At 38.1% G+C, this 27,331-nt stretch overlaps 1 protein-coding gene across 1 annotated transcript in view; it reads right to left on the reverse strand.

Moving 5' to 3' along the window:
• The window catches only part of MAMDC2 (MAM domain containing 2), a 193,678-nt gene that overhangs the window by 23,065 nt on the left and 143,282 nt on the right, over positions 1-27,331 (reverse strand). The window contains exons 10-11 of the mRNA XM_066257113.1: positions 7,416-7,509; positions 4,698-4,850 (exon numbers count right to left, since the gene is read on the reverse strand). Of these exons, the coding sequence (XP_066113210.1) occupies positions 4,698-4,850; positions 7,416-7,509 (247 nt within the window). The remainder of the gene's footprint in view (positions 1-4,697; positions 4,851-7,415; positions 7,510-27,331) is intronic.

The following is a 27,331-nucleotide window of genomic DNA, read 5'->3' on the forward strand; positions in this document are numbered from 1 at the left end:
CTGATTTTGCAACAGGAACATTTCAGTCCAGAAGGGACTGGCATGAAATATTTAAAGTGATGAAAAACAAGGACCTACAATCAAGACTACTTTACCCAGCAAGGCTATTACTTATTTTTTCCCTTTTAAGTTGAAAGAGAAATAAAAAACTTTCCAGACAAGAAAAAGCTAAAGGAGTTTGTTACCATTAAACCACTATTACAAGAAATGTCAAAGGGACTGGAAGAAAGAAGAGAGAAGAAAAATGAAGAAGAAAGAAGAAGAACAAGAAGAAGGAAGAAGAACAAGAACAAGAAGGAAGGAGAAGAAGAAGAAGAAGAAGAAGAAGAAGAAGAAGAAGAAGAAGAAGAAGAAGAAACACAACAGAGGAACATAGCTAAAAGAATAAAATGGCAGTAAATACATATCTATCAATAATATCTATCAATAATTCATGTAAATGGTTTAAATGTTCCAATCAAAAGACATAGGGTAACTGAATGAATAAAAAACCAAACATGACCCATATATATGCTGTCTATAAGAGACCTACCTCAGAAAAAAAGATACCCACAGATTAAAAGAGATGGAAAATGTTATTTCATGTAAATAAAATGGGGAAAAAGCTGGAACAGCAATACTTATATCTGACAAAATAGACTTTAAAACAAAGGCTATAATAAAAGACAAAAAAGGATACTACATATGATAAAGGGAGCAATCCAAAAAGAGGATATAACCCCTGTAAACATTTATGCACGCAACACAGGAACACCTAAACATGAAAAGCCAAACTTGATAGACATACAGGGAAAGATTGACAGAAATACAGACATAGTAGGGGATTTGAACACCCCATTGACATACATGGATGGATCTTCCAGACAGAAAAAGGAAATGGTGGCCTTATATGACACACTAGATCAGGTAGATTTAATTGATATGTTCAGAGCATTTTATCCCAAAGTATAAGAACATACATTCTTTTCAAGTGTACATGGATCATTTTCTAGGATGGACCACATGTTAGTATATAAAACAAGAGTCAATAAATTTAAGAAGACTGAAATCATATCAAGCATCTTCTATCACCTTAATGGTATAAAAATAAAAATCAACCACAAGAAAAAAACCCTGTAAAACACACAAAGACATGATGGATAAATAACATGTTACTAAACAATAACTAAATAGGTTAACAATAATATCAAGGAAGAAATCAAAAGATACCTTGAAACAAATGAAAATGAGAACATAACAACCCATAATCTATGAGGCACAGCAAAAACTGTTCTAAGAAGGAAATTCATAGCATTACAGGTCTATCTCAAGAAGCAAGAAAAATCTCTACTAAACAATCTAACTTTACACTTAAAGGTACTTGAAATAGAATAAAAAACAAAACCCAAAGTGAGTAGAAGGAAGAAAATAATAAAATCAGTAGAAATACAATACAAAATAAAAGAACAATGCAAAAGATCAATAAAACCAAGAGCTGGTTCTTTGAAAAGATAAACAAGTTTGACAATTTTTTAACCAAACACATCAATAAAAGAAGAGAGAGGGCCTGACCAGGTGGCGGTGCAGTGGATATAACGTCGGACTGGGATGTGGAGGACCCAGGTTCAAGACCCTGAGGTCACCAGCTTGAGTGCGGGCGCATCTGGTTTGAGCAAAGCTCACCAGCTTGGACCCAAGATTACTGGCTCGAGCAAGGGGTTACTCAGTCTGCTGTAGCCCCATGGTCAGGGCACATATGAGAAAGCAACCAATGAACAACTAAGGTGTCACAATGCGCAACGAAAAACTAATGATTGATGCTTCTCATCTCTTGTTCCTGTCTGTCTGTCCCTGTCTATCCCTCTCTCTGACTCTCTGTCTCTGTAAGAAAAAAAAAAAGATTTTCAAACTAAAAAAGTAGGTTATTAGAAAATATCCAAGATGAAGAATAGAGAGTAAAGAGAAATAAAATATTTATAACAGAGCATAAAGAATATATAATACAAAATGAAACCTTCTAATGTGTGTATAATTGAAATCAATGGAAGAGAGTAGATAGAATAAGGCAGAAGCAATATTTGATAAGATAAAGGTCAAAGACTTTTGAAAACTGATGAAAGACCTCAACCTAAAAATTAAGGATATTTAATGAACCCCAAACAGAATAAGTATAAAGAAAACTACACATATTTATATCATTCTAAAATGCTAAGGACCAAACAAACATAAAGAAAAAATATGAAAAACATCCAGTGAATGTAAGTACACTTTTCAAAAAGACACTGAGACAACTGAATCAATAGAAATGATGGAAGCCAGAAGACAACTGAATGATACTTTAAAATGTCTTATTAAAAAAACTGATGATGAATTAGAATTCTATTCTCAGCAATAATACCCTTCAAATGCAGAAAAAAAATACATTCCCAAACAAAAATGAACAGAATTCATCATTAGCAGATTTGCACCAAAACCCCCCCACAAAACCTGCAAATCAACCCCAAACCAACAATAAAACAAAAACTAGATGCAGAAGAAAATATTTATACTTCTGGCAGAAGAAAAACATTTAACATGGAAATGCAGAAAGAAATAAATGGGGGAAATATGTGAATAAATATAAAAAAACACCAACCCAGTAATATTTTCTGGAGTTTAAAAAATGTCAAAACAAAATGAAAGACAAATAATATATAATAGTAACCTTTAAAAGAATAAGACCAGTAAATACTATAAAAATAGGCTAGTAGAGGCCCTGGCCGGTTGGCTCAGTGGTAGAGCGTCAGCCTGGCGTGCAGAAGTCCCGGGTTCGATTCCTGGCCAGGGCACACAGAAGAAGCGCCCATCTGCTTCTCCTCCCCTCCCCCTCTCCTTCCTCTCTGTCTCTCTCTTCCCCTCCCGCGCTAGAGTGGCTCTGGTCCTGGCAGAGCGACGCCCCAGAGGGGCAGAGCGTTGCTCCCTGGTGGGCGTGCTGGGTGGATCCCGGTCAGGCGCATGCGGGAGTCTGTCTGACTGTTTCTCCCCGTTTCTGGCTTCAGAAAAATACAAAAAAAAAAAAAAAAAAAAAAAAAAGAAAAAAAAAGGCTAGTAGAGGAGAAATTAGAATAATAAGAAAGTAAATATAAGTCAGTATCAGTAATTACATTAAATATTAATGATACAAATACCTTAATTAAAAGACAATATTGTGGGACTGAATAAAATATAAAACTCAATTGTTGCCACATGCAAGAGCCATCCTAAAAATAGCATACAAAAAGTTTGACAGTTAAAGGATGAAGAAAGAAACAAACACTAATAACACAGAGCTGGGGAAGCAATGCTAGTATCAGGCAATGTAGATTTTAAAATAAAAAGCATTACTAGAGATAAGGGGACATTTCATAATAATAAAATGGCTTATTCACCAGGAAGGTATAATGATTATAAATTTAGACCGATTAACATAGGTCTAAAATATTGTAGTATACACAGGCCCTGGCCGGTTGGGTCAGTTGTAGAGCGTCGGCCTGACGAGTAGGAGTCCCGGGTTCGATTCCCGGCCAGGGCACACAGGAGAAGCGCCCATCTACTTCTTCACCCTTCCCCCTCTCCTTCCTCTCTGTCTCTCTCTTCCCCTCCCACAGCCAAGGTTCCATTGGAGCAAGGTTTGCCCGGGCGCTGAGGATGGTTCCATGGCCTCTGCCTCAGGGGCTAGAATGGCTCAGGTTGCAACAGAGCAATGCCCCAGAGGGGCAGAGCATCGCCCCCTGGTGGGCGTGCCGGGTGGATCCCAGTTGGGCGCATGTGGGAGTCTGTCTGACTGCCTTCCTGTTTCCAACTTCAGAAAAATACAAAAAAAAAAAAAAAGTCACCTCCCTAAAAAAAAAAATAGTATACACAAACAAGAATTGATGGAACTACAAGGAGAAACAAATGAATTCACACTAATAATGGGACACTAATATATCTCTCAACTGAACAGATTTTAAAAATCAGTGAAAATATAGAAAATATAAACATGATTATGAGCATACTAAATCAACATGTATATAGATCACTACACACAACAACAAAATTATTTTCTAATATACATAAAACATTTGCCTAAATCAACTATATGTTAGTTAATAAGCATCTCAAGAAATTACAAAGGCGCTCTCCGTCTCTCACTCTCTCCCCCTTCCCTAAGAGCCAAGGGACTTCTTTTGCTGCAATTTGTTTCCTGAGCCCATTTCTTCTATCACTCACTTCTACCTCTGTGATTTTCTAAGACTTTCTCTTTCAATTAAAAAGTAAAAAATTGCAAAGGATTGAAATCCTTAAGGGCAGGAACAGATGAGCTTTCTATCTTGTTTCAGCTGTTAGAAAGGGTGGGGCCTGTCTGCCAGTCCATTGTCTATACTGGGCGTCAGTCCTGGCTCCAGGTTAGATCACCATCCCCTCCCCCCACTTTTGTCACTGTCCTTCTTTCTTTTTTTAACCTACTTCTAATTAACTTATCTTTATGTGTATATTTTTATAAGCCCATTTAATTTCTATTTGCTACAAGATACATAATAAGTGGAAAGAACAGCTTTAAATGCACATACTGAATTATCTCTCCCATGTATGTAGAATCACATTTGTAGCACATTCTAGACACAAGACAGAAATGTGCACATTTCAAAATGCAGTAACTACCCCTAAAGTGCTATTTTAGGTGTTCTTAGGAAACGGCACAATGCAGCATAACTCACCTACCCCAGTAGTGTGATCTCCCTTTGGTCCTGTGTAGGAGGTGGGAGTTTCTCCTCTCCTCCTATGCCAGCTGCTCCGGTTTCTTCTCTCCTGAGTAAATGCACATTCATCTTGTTCGAAAGTACATTCTCCAGGTGGAGATAGAAGCTTCTCTGCAAGGAAATAGCAGGTGTTGCAATTACTGAGGCACTTTCAATGAATATGTATTCCATGGTTCTCTCTCTCTCTCTCTCTCTCTCTCTTTTTATTAAGTAGAGGCGGGAAGGTAGAGAGACAGACTACTGCATGTACTTTGACCAGGATTTACTGGCAAGCCCCCTATCAGGGGTTGCTCTGCTTATTTGGGGACACTGCACCATTGCTCAGCAACCAAGCTATTTTAGTGCCTGAGGCAAGGCCATGGAGCCATCCTCAGTGTCTGGGAGCCATGGCTGTGGGAGGGGAAAAGAAGAGGGGAGGAGAAGGGGGGTGTGCAGAGGTAGAAGGAGCAGATGGAGTAGATGGTTGCTTCTTCTTTGTGCCCTGACCGGGAATTGAACCCGGGACTTCCACACACCAGGCCAATGCTCTACCGCTGAGCCAGGGCTTCCATGGCTCTCTGATAGCCCCCTGTGCATGTCTGGGTGTTGTCTAGCCATATGCCATGCAGATTAAGAGAGTCCACCACACTGACGGCCCACTAACTCCTGCCTCCAGTTAGAGCCTGGACTACACCATGCGGCCTGCCATTAGAGGCAGAGAACAAGCAGAAATCTAGATCCAAAAGGATTGGGCTACTTTGAAAAAGAAACTTTCTATGGTTTGAATTTATTCGTGTGTCTAAGTTTACAAAGCTCTGAAAACTGGAGGTATAGTGCCTTTATGGAAATAGAGGAAATAATACAATGCATAGTGTAGGAGCTATCTTCAGAAATCCAGGACAAGTGAAGGGAGTCCTCAGAAGAACTCTACAGTTGCTTTGGAGGAGAAGAAGAATGTGAGAGAACTAAATGTTGCTTCTGAAGCCACAGCTTAATTTGTGTAGACAGATTACTTGATTTTTCTGTGCACCAGCATTCTTATCTGTAATGTGGGGATATTAATTATCTACCTCACGCGGTTGTGAGGATTAAATGTGATAATGTATGTTAAGGTTTTTTTTGTTATTTATTTATTTATTTATTTATTTATTTATTTATTTATACTTTTCTGAAGCTGGAAACGGGGAGAGACAGACAGACTCCCGCATGCGCCCGACCGGGATCCACCCGGCACGCCCACCAGGAGCGAGGCTCTGCCCACCAGGGGGCGATGCTCTGCCCCTCCGGGGCGGCGCTCTGCCGCGACCAGAGCCACTCTAGTGCCTGGGGCAGAGGCCAAGGAGCCATCCCCAGCGCTTCTCCTATGTGCCCTGGCCAGGAATCGAACCCGGGTCTCCTGCACGCCAGGCCGTCGCTCTACCGCTGAGCCAACCAGCCAGGGCCTATATTAAGTTTTTTAGGACATGAGGTTCTAGATTAATACTAAAATTTGGTGTTTTACTACTTGAAGCCTTATTTTCCATTTCTAAAAACAAATTGCTACCTTCAATAACATTAATGATTATTATTATTAGAATGGTGCTGCCTCCCCACTTACTGGAGGCTTCTTTGGCTGAACCTGGATGCATCTTTTACATTCAGATTCTAGCTGGTTTCTTTAATAAATATATATTTCATATCTATTGCATGATAATTATTTTACTTCATTTTATTTTACATACACTACAAGCTAATGAAGCCTCATTCTCTTTTCTATGCCATGAGTTTACAGATTTTTATCTTTTTCTTTTTTTGTCTTGTCCTTGCAGTGCCTTGCAAGTCAAGGGACTAAAAACAAATTGTCATGTAATTAAATAAACATGGAGATTATTCTCCAGTGCCAGATGAATACCACAATTTGCTTGTTTGTTAAAGAAATGGATACCCAATCAGCATGCCGTGGTAATTAGTAGATATAGACCAATGATCTGGGTTGAGGTATCCATCCTTTTTCTTGTTACATAAAATGTTCAAAACATAGTCACCACCTATAGTTTGCACTATCATCAATGCTTGGTCCATTGTTTTACTATCATTTAATTTACTAGAAGTATTTATTTTATCATCATTTAAAAATTACATATACTTAGTATATTACTTGTGTCATAACAATTTTCATTAATATTGCTTGAAAATCTGTATTTGTATAAGAGAATGACAATAAAAATATCAATAGTAATATTAATAGGAGGAATTTGTTTTTATTTTTTTTTAAGAATTTTTTTAAGACTTTATTCCTTTTAGAGAAGAGAGAGAGAGAAGAGGGGGAAAGCAGGAAGCATCAACTTTCATATGTGCCTTGACCAGGCAAGCCCAGGGTTCCAAACTGGCGACCTTAGCATTTCAGGTCGACACTTTATCCACAGTGTTGCCACAGGGAAGGCATGAGGAATTTGTTTTTAAAGCACTGTTTTGTGCCAGATTCTATGTTAGAGAATTTCTATGTTTTATCCCCAATATGTAGGTAGGTATTACTACCTCTGTTACAGACGAGGATACAGGGATCAAGTACAAGATACATAGCTCTGTAGAAAGGCACAGAGAAAAGCAAAGAATAGACTAGTACAGATTAAATTCATGTCATAAGTTCTTAGAGAAACAAGAAATGTCATATATAGGCCAGGGAGGCAAAGAGAGCTGAAATGATGGCTGTCTTACCTGGAGACCAGCAGTTTCCCAATTCCATTGTAATGTCATCCAGGGCAACAAGTCCACAGTCCCAAAAACTTTTGCATAGGCTCATGAAAACCACCTGTAATTCAGAAAACTAAAACTATGAATTCTGTTCACTGAAAATGGGAAACTCTTGCAATCTGGGATTTACTTAGCATAAGAGGTGTGCATAAACAAAAGACAGACACCTCTTTGTCCAGGTAAACAACAGATCACAGTGGCATGAGTAATGGGGAACCATTTATATATGACCTTGGAATTACTCTATATTAGTTTTCAAAGTAGAGTGAAGCTCATAATTATATATTGTGTATTCCAATGCTGAAATTAGTTGGTGTTCTTTAAAGAATTGAGAGGGGAAAGCAAGAGCTTAACTGGGTGGCAAAGGAGATCAATCAAGTTTTAAATATTTCCCCCAGATAATCCACCAAGTGCATACAGAGTTGACGGTATTCCAAGCATTTTAAAAAACAATTCCAGTACAAACACTATTGATTTTTTGGAAATGACTTTCTGGCACTGTGCTTCATTCATATTGTGAACAAAGTCCCAGTGATTTGCCATCTGGAGACTTATGTTCCATTACAAAAATAACAACAAAAAAACCTTTGTCCCTGGGAAAGTATCGCTAATAAAGGCCCTTACTTAACACAGTTGTTTTATTAGACCAAATATTTTTTGCTTTTGTATATTACAGAAAAACAAATCTATTCCATAAATTATTAAATTCATTCTGTAAGAGAGAAAAAAATCTTGGATTTGTTCTCATTAGGCCAATTTTAAAGTCTACTTTTCATATATATAGGATGAGCAAAGAGCACTTTTCAAACCATTCAGATTTCCACTGTACTGTGCGGTTTACAAAGCTGCTTTGCAGGTACAACCTAATGAGTAATTAGAGCAAAGTCATTTGATACATAATCACTCAAATACAGATCTTAACTCAAACAAAGGCAGAGATAGAACCGAAGCTGAAACCAAAATTACAAATAATGAGAACTTTTGATTTTTTAGGTTCTAATGTTCAGTGTATTATGTCTTAAATTCATCTGTGTTATCAGTAGGATTCATTTGTTTTTTAATGATAAGAAACATCAAACTATAGAATTTATTTAGAAAAGTCAGATAACAGTTAACCAGTATGCAAAAATATAAAATGTCTTAAGCCAAGATCTTTAGCATAATTACTAATTGTAAGATGTGTGAAAGCTTATTTGGACTGTATATTGCTTTAAGGCATAAAAAGGATAGTTTGGAGATGTGACAATATATAAGCATAGAAATTTACAAGAAAAAAATAAAATAAAATAAAATAAAATTTTAACCCTGTTATTTTCTCATCTTTAGAGATTCTATAGACTCTGCAAATTATCTGAACATGTGAAATATTTTACTTTCAGGATTTATGCCTGGGAACTTATTTTCAAAGCAAAAGTTTATGTCATTAACATTGAATGCAGTTATATTTTATTAGGAGTTTTTATTGTTATATAGGAAGGAATAGAAATTTGTTTCAAAATTTATTCAATTAAGCTGCAGAGAGAACAGTCTTGGCTTCCTATCCTTTTAGAGGCGTTAAAGTCTATTTTTCACAAGAACAATGACAGAAAGTTTTTCAAAATGAATCTGTGGTAGTGAAATGATTCATCTTTACCTGAATAAGAGTCAAACATTTGGTGTGCAAATGTATTAATGAGAAGAAAAATTAACACGCTTTCATATATAAATATTTACTATGGCTTTATTCTAAAATGGCCATAGAACCAAACAAATAAAACAATGCCAAAATTTCAAAAATAGAGGAAATAAACTGTACTTCCACAGTCTAAGAAATAGGCAATCATTAGCTCTGATAGCTTGTAAATATAATTTAGTAATACAGAAATATATTCTTCACATAGCATTACGTAGAAAAAGCTGGTTATAATAAATAAAATAAGATAAAATATCTAACTCATCTAAAAATACATAGAAAGAGCGTCAGCCTAGCGTGTGGAGGACCCGGGTTCGATTCCCGGCCAGGGCACACAGGAGAAGCACCCATTTGCTTCTCCACCCCTCTGCCGCGCTTTCCTCTCTGTCTCTCTCTTCCCTTCCCGCAGCCAAGGCTCCATTGGAGCAAAGATGGCCCGGGCACTGGGGATGGCTCTGTGGCCTCTGCCTCAGGCGCTAGAGTGGCTCTGGTCGCAACATGGCGACGCCCAGGATGGGCAGAGCATCGCCCCCTGGTGGGCAGAGCATGCCGGGTGGATCCCGGTCGGGCGCATGTGGGAGTCTGTCTGTCTCTCCCTGTTTCCAGCTTCAGAAAAATGAAAAAAAAAATACATAGAAAGAAACCATGAAAACTGACCTAATTCATAATAATTATGTTAGGCTAATGAAATTAGGGGTAGTAAACAGAATTTCCCCTTATTTTCTAAGCATTCTACAATTTTGTTATTGTTATAATTTTTTAAGAAAGAAAAAAGAATCAGTATAGCTACAATTGAGTTGTGGAATAATAAATTCGTGTTTCCTAGATTGGCATTGTTTATAAAGACAGTCACTAGGACATATGTCTATTTAACTTACAATTAAGTCAAATTAAAAGTGGATTTCTTCAGTCGCACTAGTCACATGTCAAGTGCTCAGTAGCCACATAGTGCTAGTGGCCAACTGAATTGGACACAGCAGATACAAAACATTTCCTCACTGCAGAAAGTTCCATTGGATAGAACCTCCCAGCTCCTTTTGGATATTCCAAACAAGCTGTGACCTGACCTGTCCCAGTGAGTTAAGTGAAATGCTAAAAATGTTCTGTAAAATTATAGGCCAGAAGGTTGTTCTTATCTTAGAACTCTTTCCACACATAGATTACTAGCCATACCACATGCTGTTCTGTCTGACAAAAGATCCATAGTCAGTCAGCTATGGACTAGATTCAAACTATGACCTCCAACCTCAAATCTGTCTGGCAGCTGTCTATCAGCATTCCAACATGCAAAAGAAACACGACAAGATCAGCTTGTTTGTTTTAACACATTGGATTTTCCACCCTGCTATTAATATTGCTGATAATGTCAGTTCCTATTCTTGTGCTACCATCTTACACGGTGAGGGCCACTTGAGGTGGAGAGGTTTTTTTAGGGTAGTTCGTGACATAGCAAAGCTGATGATGGGGCCTTTTTGACGCAAGACAAAGGGAAAGCCAAACATCTTGGTCTGTTCTTAAGAACTCTGTCCCTGGGTCCAGTTAAGAATGTGACAAGAATGGAATTGGCCATAGTCTAAATTCTTAAGGAATTAACTTCTTGTTTATTTATAGATATTTTTTTAGGCAGTATTTGAAAGCAAGTGGGATATGTCTAAAGACTGGAGAAAAAATCCTAGGCAACTTGAGTGTATATTAATATCTACTTGAGAGAGAAGAGAGACAAAGGAAAATGATATCCCGTAGACAGATGTTGCTGATTTTATGCAAATCTCTTAAAAGGGTCAAATTAGATTTGTGTAAATCAATTTGATTTAGTGTACTAAAGGTTTCATTATTTAGGTAGGAGGGACACTTTAACATTTTTGTTTGATAGAGAAGATTCAGTGTTGAGAAATCTTACCTAGACTAACTTTGGAAACAAACAGGCAATGAATGGAGAGCTACAGAAATATATTTGCAAATACTTTTCAATATAGTTAAGTAAGGACCAATAATATTACTTAAGTTACTTTTTATTATTCTAAAAGCAGACATTGTATATGCTCACTCATCTACAATAGGGTGTTCCAATCTCAGCACTTTTGATAATTTGGCCCAGATAATTCTTTGTTGTAGGGGATTCCTCTATGAATTGTAGACTGTTAAGCAGCAACCCTGGTCTCTGCACACTAGAAGCCAATATCACTTCCAAATGATGACAATAAGAAATGTCTCCAGATGTTGACAAATACCCCTTGGGGGGTTGGGGAAAAACCTCCTCTGGATGAGAATCACTAATCAAAAGTGGTAGAAAATTGCTAAGTGGATTATAAAATCCCACTTACTAAATTCCTACTCTGTATCCTCCCTGCACTGGGCACTTTCAGATGTTAACTCTTTGGATTCACTAACAGTTTCAACTTATTTATCCTCCCGTGTCAGAACAGGACAGTTGTTTCTGTTTTAAAAGCAGACTAGATTGGCCCTGGCTGGAAAGCTCAGTTGGTTAGAATGTTATCCAGATATACCAAGGTTGCGGGTTCAATTCCCAGTTTGCACACATACAAGAAACAACCGAGAAGTGCATAAATAAGTGGATCAATCTCTCTCTCTCTCTCTTTCTCTCTCTCTCTCTCTCTCTCTCTCTCACACACACACACACACATACATCAATAAGTAAAAATTAAAAAATTAAAAACTGAAAAAAAAAATTAAAAACTGAACTAGACTAAGTTTTCTCTGCTGGACATCACTGGGTGGTAGTTCAAAGAAGGAATAAAATATCCTCAAGTCTTGGCAACAAAAGTCATAGGAATGAAAAGCAAGAGCATTGCACTAACACTTGACCTGATCATCATCCCTGATAATCATCCCTGAGATCATCAGGACTCTACTGCTTCCTTTTCCTGCTTCAGAAAACTGCATATTGTCTATGGGCAATAGAATATCTTTGTTTTCATCTTTCTCCCTTTTGAAAAAGAGTGACCTACCCCTTCAAAACAACATAATCCTAAAAAGTAACTGAGCCAAATTTCTTCAGATTATGTAATTTTAACTCTTTTCTAAAGATTTTTGGGGGGTTTGGATAAAGCAGAGGGGTAGAGAGAGGGTCTGTATAGAAACCCAACCACAAGACAGTGTTAGTCACAAGGGCTAGACTGCCCTAGATCAGTAAAAGTCTATAAAAGTTCCTGGTTAAAGCACCTAAGAATGAAAAAGTAGAGGAAACAGATATATCAGGAACTTATTTTCCCAAAAAAGTCAGTTTGGATTTTTAAAAGAATTAGGGTTACTGATTTTAACTTGATGAAGTCTCATAGTTAAAGTGATACCAAACACAGAGAATAGGATTCTGCTGACGGAGGGAGGAAATCAAGCTTTGGAGGACACTGTGGAACATGCAACCACAAACCTGTGATGTGTAATTAAGAAGGATTGTCTGTATTAAACAACTAAACATTGGCTATATAACTGTTTTTTCACTGTGTTTTTTTCTCACTGTTTTTTAAAGTAGTTTCCATGGCCTGCTGGACGTAGTTGGCCAAGTTGTTGGGTTAGTCTACCACCTACATTACCAACTGAATAGCCCCAGTTAGACCTAAATTAGCATATGAGTGATAATTTCCAGAAACGGTCTTCTATCTTCACAAAGGAACAATTTAATCGTATGCCAACAATACCATGAACTACTTATGCTCACAAAACAAATCTAGTTTGGTTCTTACTATAAAGAGTGATCAAAATGAAAAATTGACCAGAGGGTTGATTCTGGGTTAAATTTAACTTTTCATTTGATGAGGTTAAAATCCTATGAAATCACTTTCACAGATAAATTTAGGTATGGCAACTACAGAGTAGGTGGAATAATCATTCACAAAATGACTATAGTCTAGTCAGTGAAACTCCAGAACTTTTCATAAAGATGCTATTGATACAACTGCAGGATATACTACTATATAATGCAATTGGGTTCAGTTAACTATCTGACAATAAGTCATAATAGAATTTTAATAATACAAAATCACAAAGAAAAACAAATAAAAAATTTAAATATTAAGATATGGCTAAAGGAATGTTGGTCAAATAAGTTTGTAAAATATGATTTTAAAAAAATTATTGATTTTAATTTATTGTGTTTACATAGATTCAAATGTCCTATTGAATATATCTCCCCCCACCCCTGGGTTCCCCTCAATATCCCCATTACCCCCTCCCCCCAATGCTTTCCCCCTTTGCCTACAGGATTTGCTGTCCTGCTCTCTATAAGGCTGTGTTATGTATATAGAATTTCACTAATCTCTTTCCCATCTCTGATCCCATCCTCTCATCCCCTTTCCCTCTGACTGCTTTCCCTCTGGTCCCTTTGATCCCACCTCTGCCTCTATTCCGCTCCTCAGTTCACATTGTTCATTGGATTTCTCAAATGAGTGAGGTCATATGATATTTTTCTTTCTCTGCCTGGCTTATTTCACTTAGCATAATAGTTTCTAGATCCATTAATGTTGTTGCAAAAAGGTAAGAGTTCTTTTTCATGGCCATGTAGTATTCCATTGTGTGTATGTACCACTGCTTTTTAATCCACTCATCCACTGACAGACACTTGGGCTGTTTCCAGATCTTGGTTATTGTGAACAACGCTGCAATAAACATGGGAGTGCATATATTCTTTTGGATCAGTGATTTGGTATTCTTAGGATATATTCCTAAAAGTGGGATGGCTGGGTCAAAAGCTAGTTCTATTTTTAATTATTTGAGGAATCTCCATACTGTTTTCCACAGTGGCTGCACCAGTCTACATTCCCACCAGCAGTGCAGGAGGGTTCCCTTTTCTCCACACCTTGCCAGCACTTATTGTGTGTTGTACTGTTAATGAGCACAATTCTGACAGGTATGAGGTTGTATGTCATTGTGGTTTTAATTTGCATTTCTCTAATGATTAGTAATGTTGAACATTTTTTTATCTGTCTATTGGCCATCTGTATGTCCTCTTTGGAGAAGTGTCTATTCATTTCTTTTGCCCATTTTTTGATTGGATTGTTTACCTTTCAGGTATTGAGTTTTACAAGTTCTTTATAAATTTTGATTATTAACCTCTTATCAGACGTATTGTCAAATATACTCTCCCATTGTGTGGTTTGTCTTTTTATTCTGTTCATATTGTCTTCAGCTGTGCAAAAGCATTTTAGTTTGATATAGTCCCATTTTTTCATCCTGTCCTTTATTTCACTTTTCCGTGGAGATAAATTAGCAAATATATTGCTATGAGAGATGTCAGAGAGCTTACCGCCTATGATTTCTCCCAAAATGATTATGGTTTTATGACTTACATTTAAGTCTTGTATCCATTTTGAATTTATTTTTGTGAATGGTGGTCTAGTTTCATTTTTTTGCAAGTACCTGTCCCATTTTCCCAACACCATTTGTTAAAGAAACATCTTTACTCCATTGTATGCTCTTACATCCTTTGTCAAATATCAATTGTCTATAACAGGGGTCAGGAATCTATGGCTCATGAGCCAGATGTAGCTCTTTTGGTGGCTGCATCTGGCTCGCAGACAAATCTTTAATAAAAATAATGTTAAAAAATATAAAACATTCTCATGTATTACAATCCATTCATTTCCTACCGCACATGTTCATGGTTGTGGGTGGCTGGAGCCAATTACAGCTGTCCTCCAGGACAACACCAAATTTTTATTGGATAATGTGTAACATACACGGGTTATTGTATGGCTCTCAGGAATTACATTTTAAAATATGTGGCATTCATGGCTCTCTCAGCCAAAAAGGTTCCTGACCCCTGGTCTATAAAGGTGTGGGTTTATTTCTGGGTTCTCTGTTCTGTTCCATTGATCTATATGCCTATTCTTATGCCAGTACCAAGCTGTTTTGAGTACAATGGCCTTGTAGTATAACTTGATATCAGGAAGTGTGATACCACCCACTTTATTCTTTTTTTTCAAGATTTTTGAGGCTATTCATATTCTTTTTTGGTTCCATATAAATTTTTGAAATATTTGTTCCATATGTTTGAAGTATGCCATTGGTATTTTAATAGAGATTGCATTGAATTTATAAATTGCTTTGGGTAATATAGACATTTTAATGATGTTTATTCTTCCTATCCATGAACATGGTATGTTTCCAGTTGTTTGTATCTTCCTTGATTTTTTTTTTTATCAATATTTTATAATTTTCCAAGCATAAGTCTTTAACCTCCTTGGTTAAATTTACTCCTAGGTACTTTATTTACTTTTGTTCCAATAGTGAAGGGGATTGCTTTCTTAATTTCTCTTTCAGACAGTTCACTGATAGTGTATAAAAATGCCTCTGATTTCTGAATATTAATTTTATAACCTGCCACATTGCTGAATTGATATATCAGGTCCAGTAGTTTTTTTGACTGAGACTTTAGGGTTTTCTATGTACAGTATCATATCAGCAAATAATGATAGTTTTACTTCTTTTCCAATTTGGATGCCTTTTATTTCTTCTTTTTGTCTGATTGCTGTGGCTAGGACTTCCAGTACTATGTTGAATCAGAGTGGTAAAAGGGGGTCACCCCTCCCTTGTTCCTGATCTTAAAGGGATTGCTTTTAAATTTTGCCGATTGATTATGATGTAAGCTGTGGGTTTCTCATAGATGGCCTTTATCATGTTGAGGTATGTTCCCTGTATTCCCACTTTGCTGAGAGTTTTGATCATAAATGGGTGCTGAATTTTATCAAGTGCTTTTTCTGCATCTATTGATATTTTCATGTGATTTTTGTTCTTCCTTTTGTTTATGTGATGAATCACATTGATTGATTTGTGCATATTATACCAGCCTTGCCTCCTCAGAATAAATCCCACTTGATCATGATGTATGATTTTTTCTTTTTATGTATTGCTGGATCTGGTTTGCTACTATATATTTTGTTGAGAATTTTAGCATCTAAACTCATCAGGGATATTGGCCTATAGTTTTTCTTCTTTGTAGTGTCTTTGCCTGGTTTTGGAATGAGGATTATGCTTGCCTCATAAAAGGAGCTTGGAAGTCTTCCCTCCTCTTAAAATTTTTGAAATAGCTTGGGAAGGATAAGAGTTAGTTCTTCTTTGAATATTTGGTAGAATTTGCCGGTAAAGCCATTTGGCCCAGGGCTTTTGTTTTTTGGGAGTTTTTTGATAAGTGTTTCGACCTCATTTGTTGTAATTGGTCTGTTTAGGTTTTCTGATTCTTCCAGACTGATTTTTGAAAAATTATATATTTAAGGAATTTTTTCATTTTACCTAGGTTGTCTAATTTTTTGGCATATGGTTCTTCATAGTATTTTCTTACAATCCTTTTAATTTCTGCTGTGTTAATTGTTACATCTCCACTTTCATTTCTAATTTTATTTACTTGATTCCTCTCTCCGTTTTTCTTGGTGAGTCTGGTTAAAGGTTCGACAATCTTATTTACCTTTTCAGAGAACCAGCTCTTGGTTTTATTGATCTTCTGTATTGTTTTTTTTTAGCCTCTATATCATTTATTTCTGCTCTGCTCCTCATTATTTCGTTCTTTCTACTTTCTTTGGGCTTTACTTGCTGTTCTTTTTCTAGATCTTTTAGACACAGGGTTGTTTATTTGAGCTTGTTCTTGATTCTTAAGGTATGCCTGTAATGCTATGAACTTCCTTCTCAGGACTGCTTTTGCTGTGTCCCATAAATTATGAGTTGTTGTATGTTCATTTTCATTTGTTTCAAGAAAATTTTTGATTTCTTCCTTGATCTCATTGTTAACCCATTCATTATTTAATAACATGCTGTTTAGTTTCCAAGTGTTTGAAATTTTTTCAGTGTTTCTACTGTAGTTGATTTCTAGTTTCATGCATTGTGATCAGAGAAGAAGCTTGATATGATTTCAATCTTCTTAAATTTATTGAGACTCATTTTGTGTCCTAACATGTGGTCTATCCTAGAGAATGTACCATAAGCACTTGAATGTATATTCTGCTGCGTTAGGGTGAAAGGATCTGAAGATATCTATTAAATCCAGTTGATCTAGTGTGTTCTTTAAGGCTGCTGTTCCTTTGTTAATTTTCTCTCTTGAGGATCCATCCAGTGATGTTAATGGGGGTATTGAAATCCCCTACTATCATAGTATTGCTGTTGATTTTGCCCTTTATTTCCATCAAAATCTGCTTTATATATTTAGCTTCTCCTATATTAGGTGCATAGATATTTATAATGGTTATATCTTCCTGTTGGATTGCTCCCTTTATCATTATGTAGTGACCTTCATTCTCCCTTAATATAGCCTTTGTTTTAAAGTCTATTTTGTCAGATATAAGTATTGCTACCCCAGCTTTTTTTTTTTTCATTTCCATTTGTGTGAAATACTTTTTACCAACCCTTCAGTCTATGTGTATCTTTTGTTTTGAGGTGGGTCTCTTGTAGACAACATATGTATGGATCCTGTTTTCTTATCCATGCAGCTACCTTATGTCTTTTGATTGGAGCATTTAATTCATTTACATTTAAGGTTATTATTGATATGTAGTTGTTTATTGCCATTTTATTTTTTAAATCTACATTCTACTTTTTCTAGATTTTCCCCCCTTTGTTCAGTTTACAACAGACCACTTAATATTTCTTGCAGCATTGGTTCAGTTGTAATGAATTCTTTGAAGGTTTTTTTTTTTTGGTTTGGGAAGTTTTTTATTTCTCCTTCAATTTTAAACAATAGCTTTGCTGGATAAAGAAGTCTTGGTTGTAGGCTCTTGTTTTGCATTACTTTGAATATTTTTTGCCATTCCCTTCTGGCTTCAAGTGTTTCTGTTGAAAAGTCAGATGTCATCCTTCTGGGGGCTCCTTTGTAGGTGATTGACTGCTTTTCTCTTGCAGCTTTTAGTATTCCTTCTTTATCTCTTAACTTTGGTATTTTAATTATGATCTGTCTTGGTGTAGTTCTCTTTGAGTTCTTTAATGGGATTCTCTGTGCTTCTTGAACTTGTGTGACTTATTACTTCATCAATTTAGGGAAGTTTTCAGCTATGATTTCTTTAATCAGGTTTTCTATTCCTTGTTCTTTTTCGTCCCCTTCAGGAAATCCTATGATGCGGATGTTGTTTCTATGTTGTCACAGAGCTCTCTTAGAATTTCCTCAGACTTTTTGATACTCTTTAATTTTTGCTGTTCTGCTTCCATGCTTTCATTTATCTTGTCCTCTAAATCACTGATTCTATCCTCTGCTTCATCCAGCCTTTTTTTTTCTCTGAAGTTCGAAACGGGGAGGCAGTCAGACAGACTCCCACATGCGCCCGACTGGGATCCACCCGGCATGCCCACCAGGGGATGATGCTCTGCCCATCTGGGGTGTCGCTCTGCCACAATCAGAGCCATTCTAGTGCCTGAGGCAGAGGCCACAGAGCCATCCTCAGTGCCCGGGCAAACTTTGCTCCAATGGAGCCTTAGCTGCGGGAGGGGAACAGAGAGACAGAGAGGAAGGAGAGGGGGAGGGGTGGAGAAGCAGATGGGTGCTTCTCCTGTGTGCTCTGGCCGGGAATGGAACCCGGGACTCCCGCATGCCAAGCCGACGCTCTGCCACTGAGCTAACCTGCCAGGGCCCAGCCTGCTTTTAATTCCTTCTAGTGTAGTCTTCATTTCTGATATTGTATTTGTCATTTCTGTCTTATTGTTTTTTATGATTTCTATGTCTTTTTTGATGTTTGCTATCTCTTTATTTAGGTGCTCATTATGTCTGTCCATTGTTGAGCATCCTAACAATCATTTTAAACTCTGCATCTGGTATCTTGATTATTTCCATTTCACTCAGTTCTTTTTCTGGGCATGTCTTTTGTTGATTCATTTGGATTCTATTTCTCTGTCTTCCCATTTTGTCTGTGTATAGACTGCTCCTTTGGTGTATTGTTTGTGTAGCTAACTGCATTTAGGGTTGGTGTTGTCTGCCTCCAGCTTCCAGTTGTGTTGTTTCTAGATCTTCTTGGGGTGGCCTCAGCTGTTGCTTATAATCCACTGTGGGCTACTTGCCTGCTGCTACTGCTCTTTTGGCTATTTGCATCGGTGTTTTCTATGCCTTAGCTGGGTCAAGTGTGAGGAGCCCTTCCTTAAGATTCCACTCTAACTAGGGTTGTTAGGTCATGAGCTGATGCTCTCTGTATCTGGCTGCTGGATGTGCCAGTTTTGGATCTCCCTGGCTAGAACCTGGCACAAACCAGTGGGGGTCACTGCTTATCACTGGACCTTAGCAACCTTCTTGGAGCTACAGGCGATCCAGAATTTGTGGCTACCTCTGCTGGGCCAGGTGCCATTCTAAATATCAGCTAGACTCCTAGGCTGGCTTTTCTCTACTCTTGGCCAGTGGGCATGGCCTCTCTATTCCTGAGGTGTGGTCTGTCCGCCGGCTTGTTCCCGATGCTGCCTCCTCAGGAGCTTGGACACCAGCACTGCTGGGCACACAGGCTTGTGGGCCTCCACGTGGGCCACTTTGCTGGGCTCCAACCACCATGGGCTGCCTCACTGGGCTCTGCCCCCTGTTGGCTGCCACCACCTCCACCACTGGGCCCTCCCACCCTTTGGGGGTACTCAGCAGAGTGGGGGGGTATAGCCCAGACCTCAGCACTCAAAACCTATGCCCCTAATGCATCCCCTGCTTCCAAGCATCTCTTTGCTCTGACTGGAGTAGGAGAGCCTCTGGTGGGCGAAGTAATTCCTTCCCTTTGCTGGTGATGCTTCTCCCAGGAAAAATGGCCATGTTAGATTTGGGGCATTCCCAGTACAGGGGTTAGGGTGGCTGTCCCTCACAGTCTCTCCCTGTGCCTCCGAGACTACACTCTCCTCTCACAACTCCAGCCCTCTCTGCGTTCTCCATTCCTGAAGCCCCAGGTAGGTGGCTGTGAACGAGGTTTTCTGCGTAGTCCCTTTAATATGGAGCCTATGCCTGAGAGTTCTGTCTCCCTCTTGGAAACAGTAACTCGGCTCTTCTTTCATCTAAATACTGTCCCTATGCCTCTTCTAGTCTTTGGGGTTCCAGGCTGAGATTTCACTCCTGGGGCTGAGGACCCACAACTCTCCAGGCAACCCACCCCGCCGTGAGAGACCCTCTGGGCTGCCACTTTCTCCTAGGGATAGGGCAGCCCTTTTCACGTCTCCACCCTTCTTACCAGTCTCAGTGTGGTTTCTTAAGTGATCCTTGGTTATAGATTCCTGTTAGTTTAGTCCAAAGTTGGTTTTTCAAGATGATTGTTTCAAGTTAAGTTGTAATCCACTTTGGTTTTGGGAGGTGGGAGTTGTAATGTCTGCCTACTTTGTCACCATCTTCTGGATCTCCGAGGTAATTTTGTTTTAATAACTCACAATAGGGCTTAGTAACCCTTATCTGCAGATGCTTTACAGCATTAATATTTGCCTGGGAATTTGGAAAATCTAAAATATGATTTTTATGTTTGCTTGCTTATAGTTTGCATTGGGGGTTGGACAGCACCAATGTTGGGAAAATGAGTTTGTAAAATTTGTAATTTTTGAGTTTACTCACTTTTAGTGTTAAAAAATGGTGCCGGTCAACACCAGTTATGTGATATGTGAAATTGAAAATTACCTTCCTGCTTGGTAATTTTCTTGTTAATGTTTACTGGAGGAGAGGTTTTTGTGCCAGAAAGTTTTGAAAAAAGAAGAGAAGGAGAAGAGAAAGAAGCCATTTTTATAGAGTGAGAGTGGAGTGCTGAAGAAGCCAGTTTGTGCAGAGAGGAGAAGGGATGCAGATGGGGAACCAGAGCTGAGGGGCTTTTGTGAGCTCTGCTGAGACTGATGGGGCCTTTGATTCTAGGGGATTCCAGAGAAGATTCTCCTGGTTGTGGAACTGGATAATGTATCAGGGCTTTGTGAGCTCTGAATGAAGAGAAAAATGTTTTCCCTGTGTGTTGCTCATAGGCCGTTGTGAAACTTTAATAAAGAAATGGCCCACCATTTTTTGGCTCCTCTGTTTCTTTACTGTCTGCCCAAATTCAATGAGAACCTGCATGTGCGTAGCCATGACGGCAGTGGCCTCTGGCCATACAAATGAGTATGAAACTTTAGCATTTTAGAATCAATGCCATATTCTGAAAAGAGTTGCTAAATTGTAACAGCATGCCTCCTGCAGATTCTATATTTAGTCTTCAAAACCCACAAAAAGCAGAATAACGTGTTTTTATATGTCTTTAGCTGACCAACACTTATTTTTAAGTGACTCATCTATTTTGTCTTCCTTCCTTCCTTCCTTCCTTCCTTCCTTCCTTCCTTCCTTCCTTCCTTCCTTCCTTCCTTCCTTCCTTCCTTCTCTTGTCTGATTTGATTCAACTTTTGGCTTTGACAAGCAGCAAAGATTGAGCAACTTCCAGCTTTTTCCAACATAAGTCTTTCTGCTCACAGGAGCCTTCCTTTCTGGGGTAGACTTGCAGATATACAGCCAAAGTTTTCCATTGTTATTTGCTGGTTGATATTCAGATTAATATCTGGTTAATATCCAGATCTCTTAACTCACTGAGTTAAGAAATCTACATTATTTTTAAATCTTTTGGTCATTGTAAAGGGAGGCAAGATTCCAGAAGAGACATCAAGAATCAGTCATTTTTCAGAATGAGGAATGAGGAAAAGGACCCTGTGATATACAATAGCCAGCTGCAGGCTCAGACATGAAATATAGACCATATTTCATTATACCCACCTGCTCATTTTCTCCTTTTACTTTAGGTATTAAAATATGGTTCTGAGAGGCTTGAAGCTCCCTAATTAAAAGCAGTAAGCCAAACATGTCTTTGATCCACGTCTAAAACAAGCTTCCTGTCATTTCCCCTTATGTCTGTTTATAAAGAATTTTGGTCACTTTGCACCAGACTGGAATCTTCCATAGATCATTTCCAAATTTCAGGACTGGAAAGTGATGAAACCTTTCTTCTAGTGTCCCCTCACCTCAGTGATATCCTTCTCTCCCTTAGCTGATGACCCTACCTCCCACTCCACACTGAAAATTTAAGACCATAGGAAAGAATTCCCTCAAACTGCCACATCCACACCTACAACCTTATCTACATTTGCACCCATTTCACTTCCTTTCCTTTGTTTTAGGAGCGAGGTTTGTTTGATTGCCAAGCTCATGCTCTCCTCATTGTGGGACACAAATACCTAATCTCACAACATTAATATTGAGGATCCAAATAGAAAATAAATATGAAAAGCCTCTGAAAAACTGAACATGAGATAAAAGATGGCATTTTTAGTATTTTAGAGTCTAATTCCACACCCTAATAATGAGGAAATAATTATATCTAATTATCTCATAAACCTTTCATCATCATTAAAGGAAATTCTATATGAATGCCTTCCTGATTTTTACATACTCTCTTCAGGGGGCAGGGGCCCTGAAAGAAGCAATGTTGGATGGACATACAATGTGATTTATCTCTGGCCTACCTCCCTTAGGGAAGACCCCTGGCCAAATACCTTCCTGACCACTGTAGTGTAGTATAGTGTAATGTAATGTAGTGTAATGTAATGTAATATAATGTAGTATAGTGTAATGTAATGATCAATTTAATTGTCAAGTCCAAGGGTAGACATCACAATACAGAACTCTTGTTGTGGCTCGCTTGGTTGGAAATATAAAATGTCAATCCTCCCAGAAGACAGGCACAGAGCAATCAATAAACAGCACAAAAGGAAGATTTTAGGTTTTTGACTTGACCCTCAAGAGCTCATTCCTGCTCTGGATGAACTTCTCCAGGATCAGGAGGAGACAGCAGATAACTTAAGCAGTGCCCTGCAATGCCCAAACAAAAATACTGACTTTGCTCTACTCTTGTCTGAGGCATAGAGACAATTATTGGAATTATTTTCATTGGTCCCCAAGGCCAAGTATAGGTCCTTGACTTAAAGGACTGTGACTAAAGCTTAGATAAGACTAAGCCCTTTTTAACTATGCTACAACTTATTTAACCAATCCCTACTAAGAGATAACTGGGCAGTTTCCAATTTCTCAATAGTATAACTACTGCTGAGATGAATTTTGGTAGCTACATCTTTGTGGATAACCATTATTATTTCCTTATGATAAACCCCTAAAGTACAATTGTTATGGCAAAAGGTATGCATGTTTGGGGGCTTGATTTTTGATGCATGTAATTAAATTATCATTGTCCTCTAGAAATATTATATCAATTTACCCTAGAGACACATAATGTTTAGACAGTAGAGATTATGAGGATACTTATTTCCTTGTATTCTCACCTCTAGAGATTAATATTTGATGTATATTTGATATATATAACAAATATATGTGTATATATACTTATATATTTTTGGTCTAAAGTCAAATATTTATTTTTAGCCTGACCAGGTGGTGGCACAGTGGAGAGAGCATTCACCTGGGATGCTGAAGACCCAGGTTTGAAACCCCCAAATTGCCAGCTTGACCACTGGCTAATCCAGCTTGAGTGCAGGTTTACTAGCTTAAGTGTGGGGTTGCTGGCTTGAGCTCAAGAGGTCACTGCCTTGAAGCTGAAGGTTGCTGGCTTGAGTGTAAGGTCACTGGCTTGAGCAAGGGGTCACTGGCTTAGCTGGAGCCCTCCAGTCAAGGCACCTATGAAAAAGCAATCAATGAACAACTAAAGTGCCACAACTATGAGTTGAGGCTTCTGATCTCTTTCCCTTCCTGTCTGTCCTTGTCTGTCCTTCGCTCTGTCTCGTAAAAAAAAATATATATATATATTTATTTATTTTTAAATACTTTATTTTTTAAAAATATTTTTAACACTTTATTAATTTTAGAGAGGAGAGAGAGGGGGAGAAAGGGGGAAGAGACAGGGTGAGAGAGAGAGAGAGAGAGAGAGAAGGGGGAGGAGCAGGAAGCATCAACTTTCATATGTGCCTTGATAGGGAAATCCTATGGCTTCGAACTGGCGACCTCAGTGTTCTAGGTCGACACTTTATCTGCTGCGCCACCACAGGTCAGGCTACATATTTATTTTCAATTGGTAAAAATAGAAACAGTATACAGTATGCATACAGCTATTAATATAAACATTATACTCTAGATTATCATATTTTAAAAATACTTTTATCCATTTGATAGACAAATATGCTACTGTATTATTAATTTTTTTATTATAAATGAGATTGGATATGTTTGTGCATTTACCTTCCAGTAGCATTGCTTTATTTGCCAATATATATATATATATATATATATATATATATATCCATTGTCCACTTTCCTATTGCTTAGTTCACCTTTTGCTTATTGATTTATTGGAGTGAATTTATATACAGGAGTGGGCAAAAGTAAGTTTACAGGGTCACAACTGTAAACCTACTTTTGCCCACTCCTGTATTAGCTGTTAAGTTTGTCATATATGTTGCAAACTTTTTTCTTGACATTGACATTTGCCTTTCAGATATGTTTATTCAACAGTTCTTATTTGGAGAGTGAAACTAAAGTCTTGGTTTGAGACTGAGATGAGACAGGCTGGTCACAAATAGTAATTCATTCTTGAGCATTGTATAGACAGACACACATGCAACCTGACATGGAACAGAAAGTAGAAGCTCATGACCCATTAGTGGTGTGGTAGGAGATGCCATAGAAAGGTGGCTTGTGGACTATCTAGGAAGAGACTTCTATAGAGGTAATTACTAAAAAAAATAGAGAGGAAAATAGCCAGCAAAAGTCCTTCTAGAGAAGGAGAAAAAGATGGTGATATCTATGCAAAAGGAAAGTAGGTATTCTTTCCCAAGTAAAAGTATAGAGTCTTTATTAATGTGTGAATTGCCAATCTCCCAGTAAGTGATCTGAGCTTACAGTTACTTGGTGTATGAGCTCAGAAATACTTTCCTGGTGTCTGAACTCAGAAAATCAGAAGATCCATAGAGAATCTGTATGAGTATCAAAAACTGTCTTACCCAAAATACTTGGGAAAAGAATCCCTAAAATTGCAGCCATTTTAACACCGTGAAACAAGATTAGAAGTTTAGAAGTGAGGTGAAAGGTAGTGTTTCAGGTTTTAAACAATTCTCAGACTAAATGTTGGGTTAATTAAGCTTATTAGTAAACTATGGTGAAAGAATGCTTATCCTGTCTTTTTGGATAGCTCCACAGCACTGGGAGGACAAATGTGGTAATCAGCAATATTCCATGAAATTAATTCTTTGGGAAAGTCATGAAAGAATGTGGTGACATAAACACTGCTCCCTTGTAGGCTGTGTTAGCCACTACCAGTTGTGCTAATCATTTGCTGTCATTTCCCCAAAAGCTGACATGAAAAGCAGAAGCCCTCAACAAATTCTTGAAAGGGAATGAAGAAACAAAGCCCAGAGTATCTCAACCCTGCCTTATTCATATTTAAAGTAGAATTTGTGGACTGACAACAGACACTGCATGTAGCTTGAAAAACTAAAGAGTAGGCTCCCTTCCCATAGCCCCTCCATTTTTACTTTAAAACGTATTCCACTTAACAATATAATTTTCCAGGCTCCATGTATAGAACCATGCTAATCTGATCTGTAGGTAGTGATTATCTTGTCAGTAATTAATGATCTCGCTATTTCTACTTAGTACTCAGTTGCCCTGCTTCAGTTATGCTGGGCGTCAGTATCATGGAACAACTCTTTCCCAGTGTTCCTAGACATCATGAAATGTAATAGGACATTCATCTCCTTTCTCCTGTATCTTGTCTACACATTCATTTTTCTTTTTATTTAGAAATAAAATTTAATAGGGTGACATTGATCAACAAGAGTACATTGGTTTCAGGTAAACATCTCTATAGCATTTTGTAGGGCCAGTAGCCACGGCCACCATCACAGCTGCCTGGACCATGCAGGCTCGCATTTGATTCAGACACGATAATGAAACAACAGAGCGAACTGGTGGGCCATTAGCTTTAAATCTAGCTCGCATCTGGCGGGTGAGAAATACACACAGTGGGAAAACACTTCCCTTTCCGTTCAGGGCTCCCAAAGCCACTGACTTATCCAAGTTTCCTAGAATCAAAGATTTCTACCTCACCAGCCTTATTCACCTCTGTTTCCTATCTCCTTCTCTCTGCACAAACTGGCTTCTCCCTCAGCACTCCACCATCTTGGCTGCCTCTCCTCTCCTCCACGTGGCCTTTCTCTGCTCTCCTCCTACATGGGCTCCTCTGCCCCACTTTATAGTGTAGAAATGAAAACCTTTAATCCAATATGCAAACAAGGAAGTCTCTGATACAAAGTCACTTATCTGAGGCATAATGGGATTCCTCATGAGAGGAATCATGCAGCAGTCAAGGGTGTGGGGGAAAGCTAGATCTTAGTATTAAAAGTGTGGGAAAGGCTTAGTCTTAAAAAAAAAAGCCAATGGCTTTAGGTGACCCCTGTGTTTTGGTCGTTTGACCCCCGCCGGGGTCACGACCCACAGGTTGAGAACCGCTGCCTTAGGCTATAACGACCCTGCCTGCTTACAGCCTGTCCCCCACACCCAGTGCAAACTATAAGTGAGCAAACATATATATCATATTTACAAACTTATTTAACCAACACATTTGAACTGTTGTATTGTGCGCACATCATCCAAAGTCAAATCACTATCCATCATCATATATTTGTCCCTCTCTACTCCTCTTCACCTCTCCCTGGTAACCAAGTCTCAGTTTTATATTCTACCGATACACATTGGTTTTTCCGGTTCCTTAATCCCTTTCTAGCCAAGTGTCTTATTATGAAATAGCTGCCTATTTATGTCTCTCCAGAAACTTACTGACTGCTCTTCTATTTGATGAACTTCCACATATTACCTTTAAAAATTTAGAACCCTAGATATTTTACATCTAGTTACATTTTCATTATTTAAGGGCAAAGTTGAAAGAAAGATTTTAAAAGTAGAAATCCAAATCAAAGACTTAAAGTTTATTGATTTCTTTTCTAAAAGGAGAATATTGTAAAAGAAAATAAAGAAATAGAGAAAGCTGTCCACAAGAACTGAGCTGTACTATATTAAAAGACAGTCCCTGACATTAAGATGCCTAAAAATAACATAGAGATAGCGGAGACTCAGCAGTTTTCTTAAAAAAGGTCCTTATTTCATTGGAAGGTGACATGACATTCTGATCTGCATAATTGATGTCAGTGTCAAGACTTGAAGCCAAGTCTTCCTATTCCAGACATAGGGTCCTTTATTATACAAATCTCATTCTTACAAGTAAAACCGAAGTTAACGACTGATAAGAGATTCAAAGAG

This window comes from Saccopteryx bilineata, chromosome 2, assembly GCF_036850765.1.
Source record: "Saccopteryx bilineata isolate mSacBil1 chromosome 2, mSacBil1_pri_phased_curated, whole genome shotgun sequence".
Lineage (NCBI taxonomy): Eukaryota > Metazoa > Chordata > Mammalia > Chiroptera > Emballonuridae > Saccopteryx > Saccopteryx bilineata.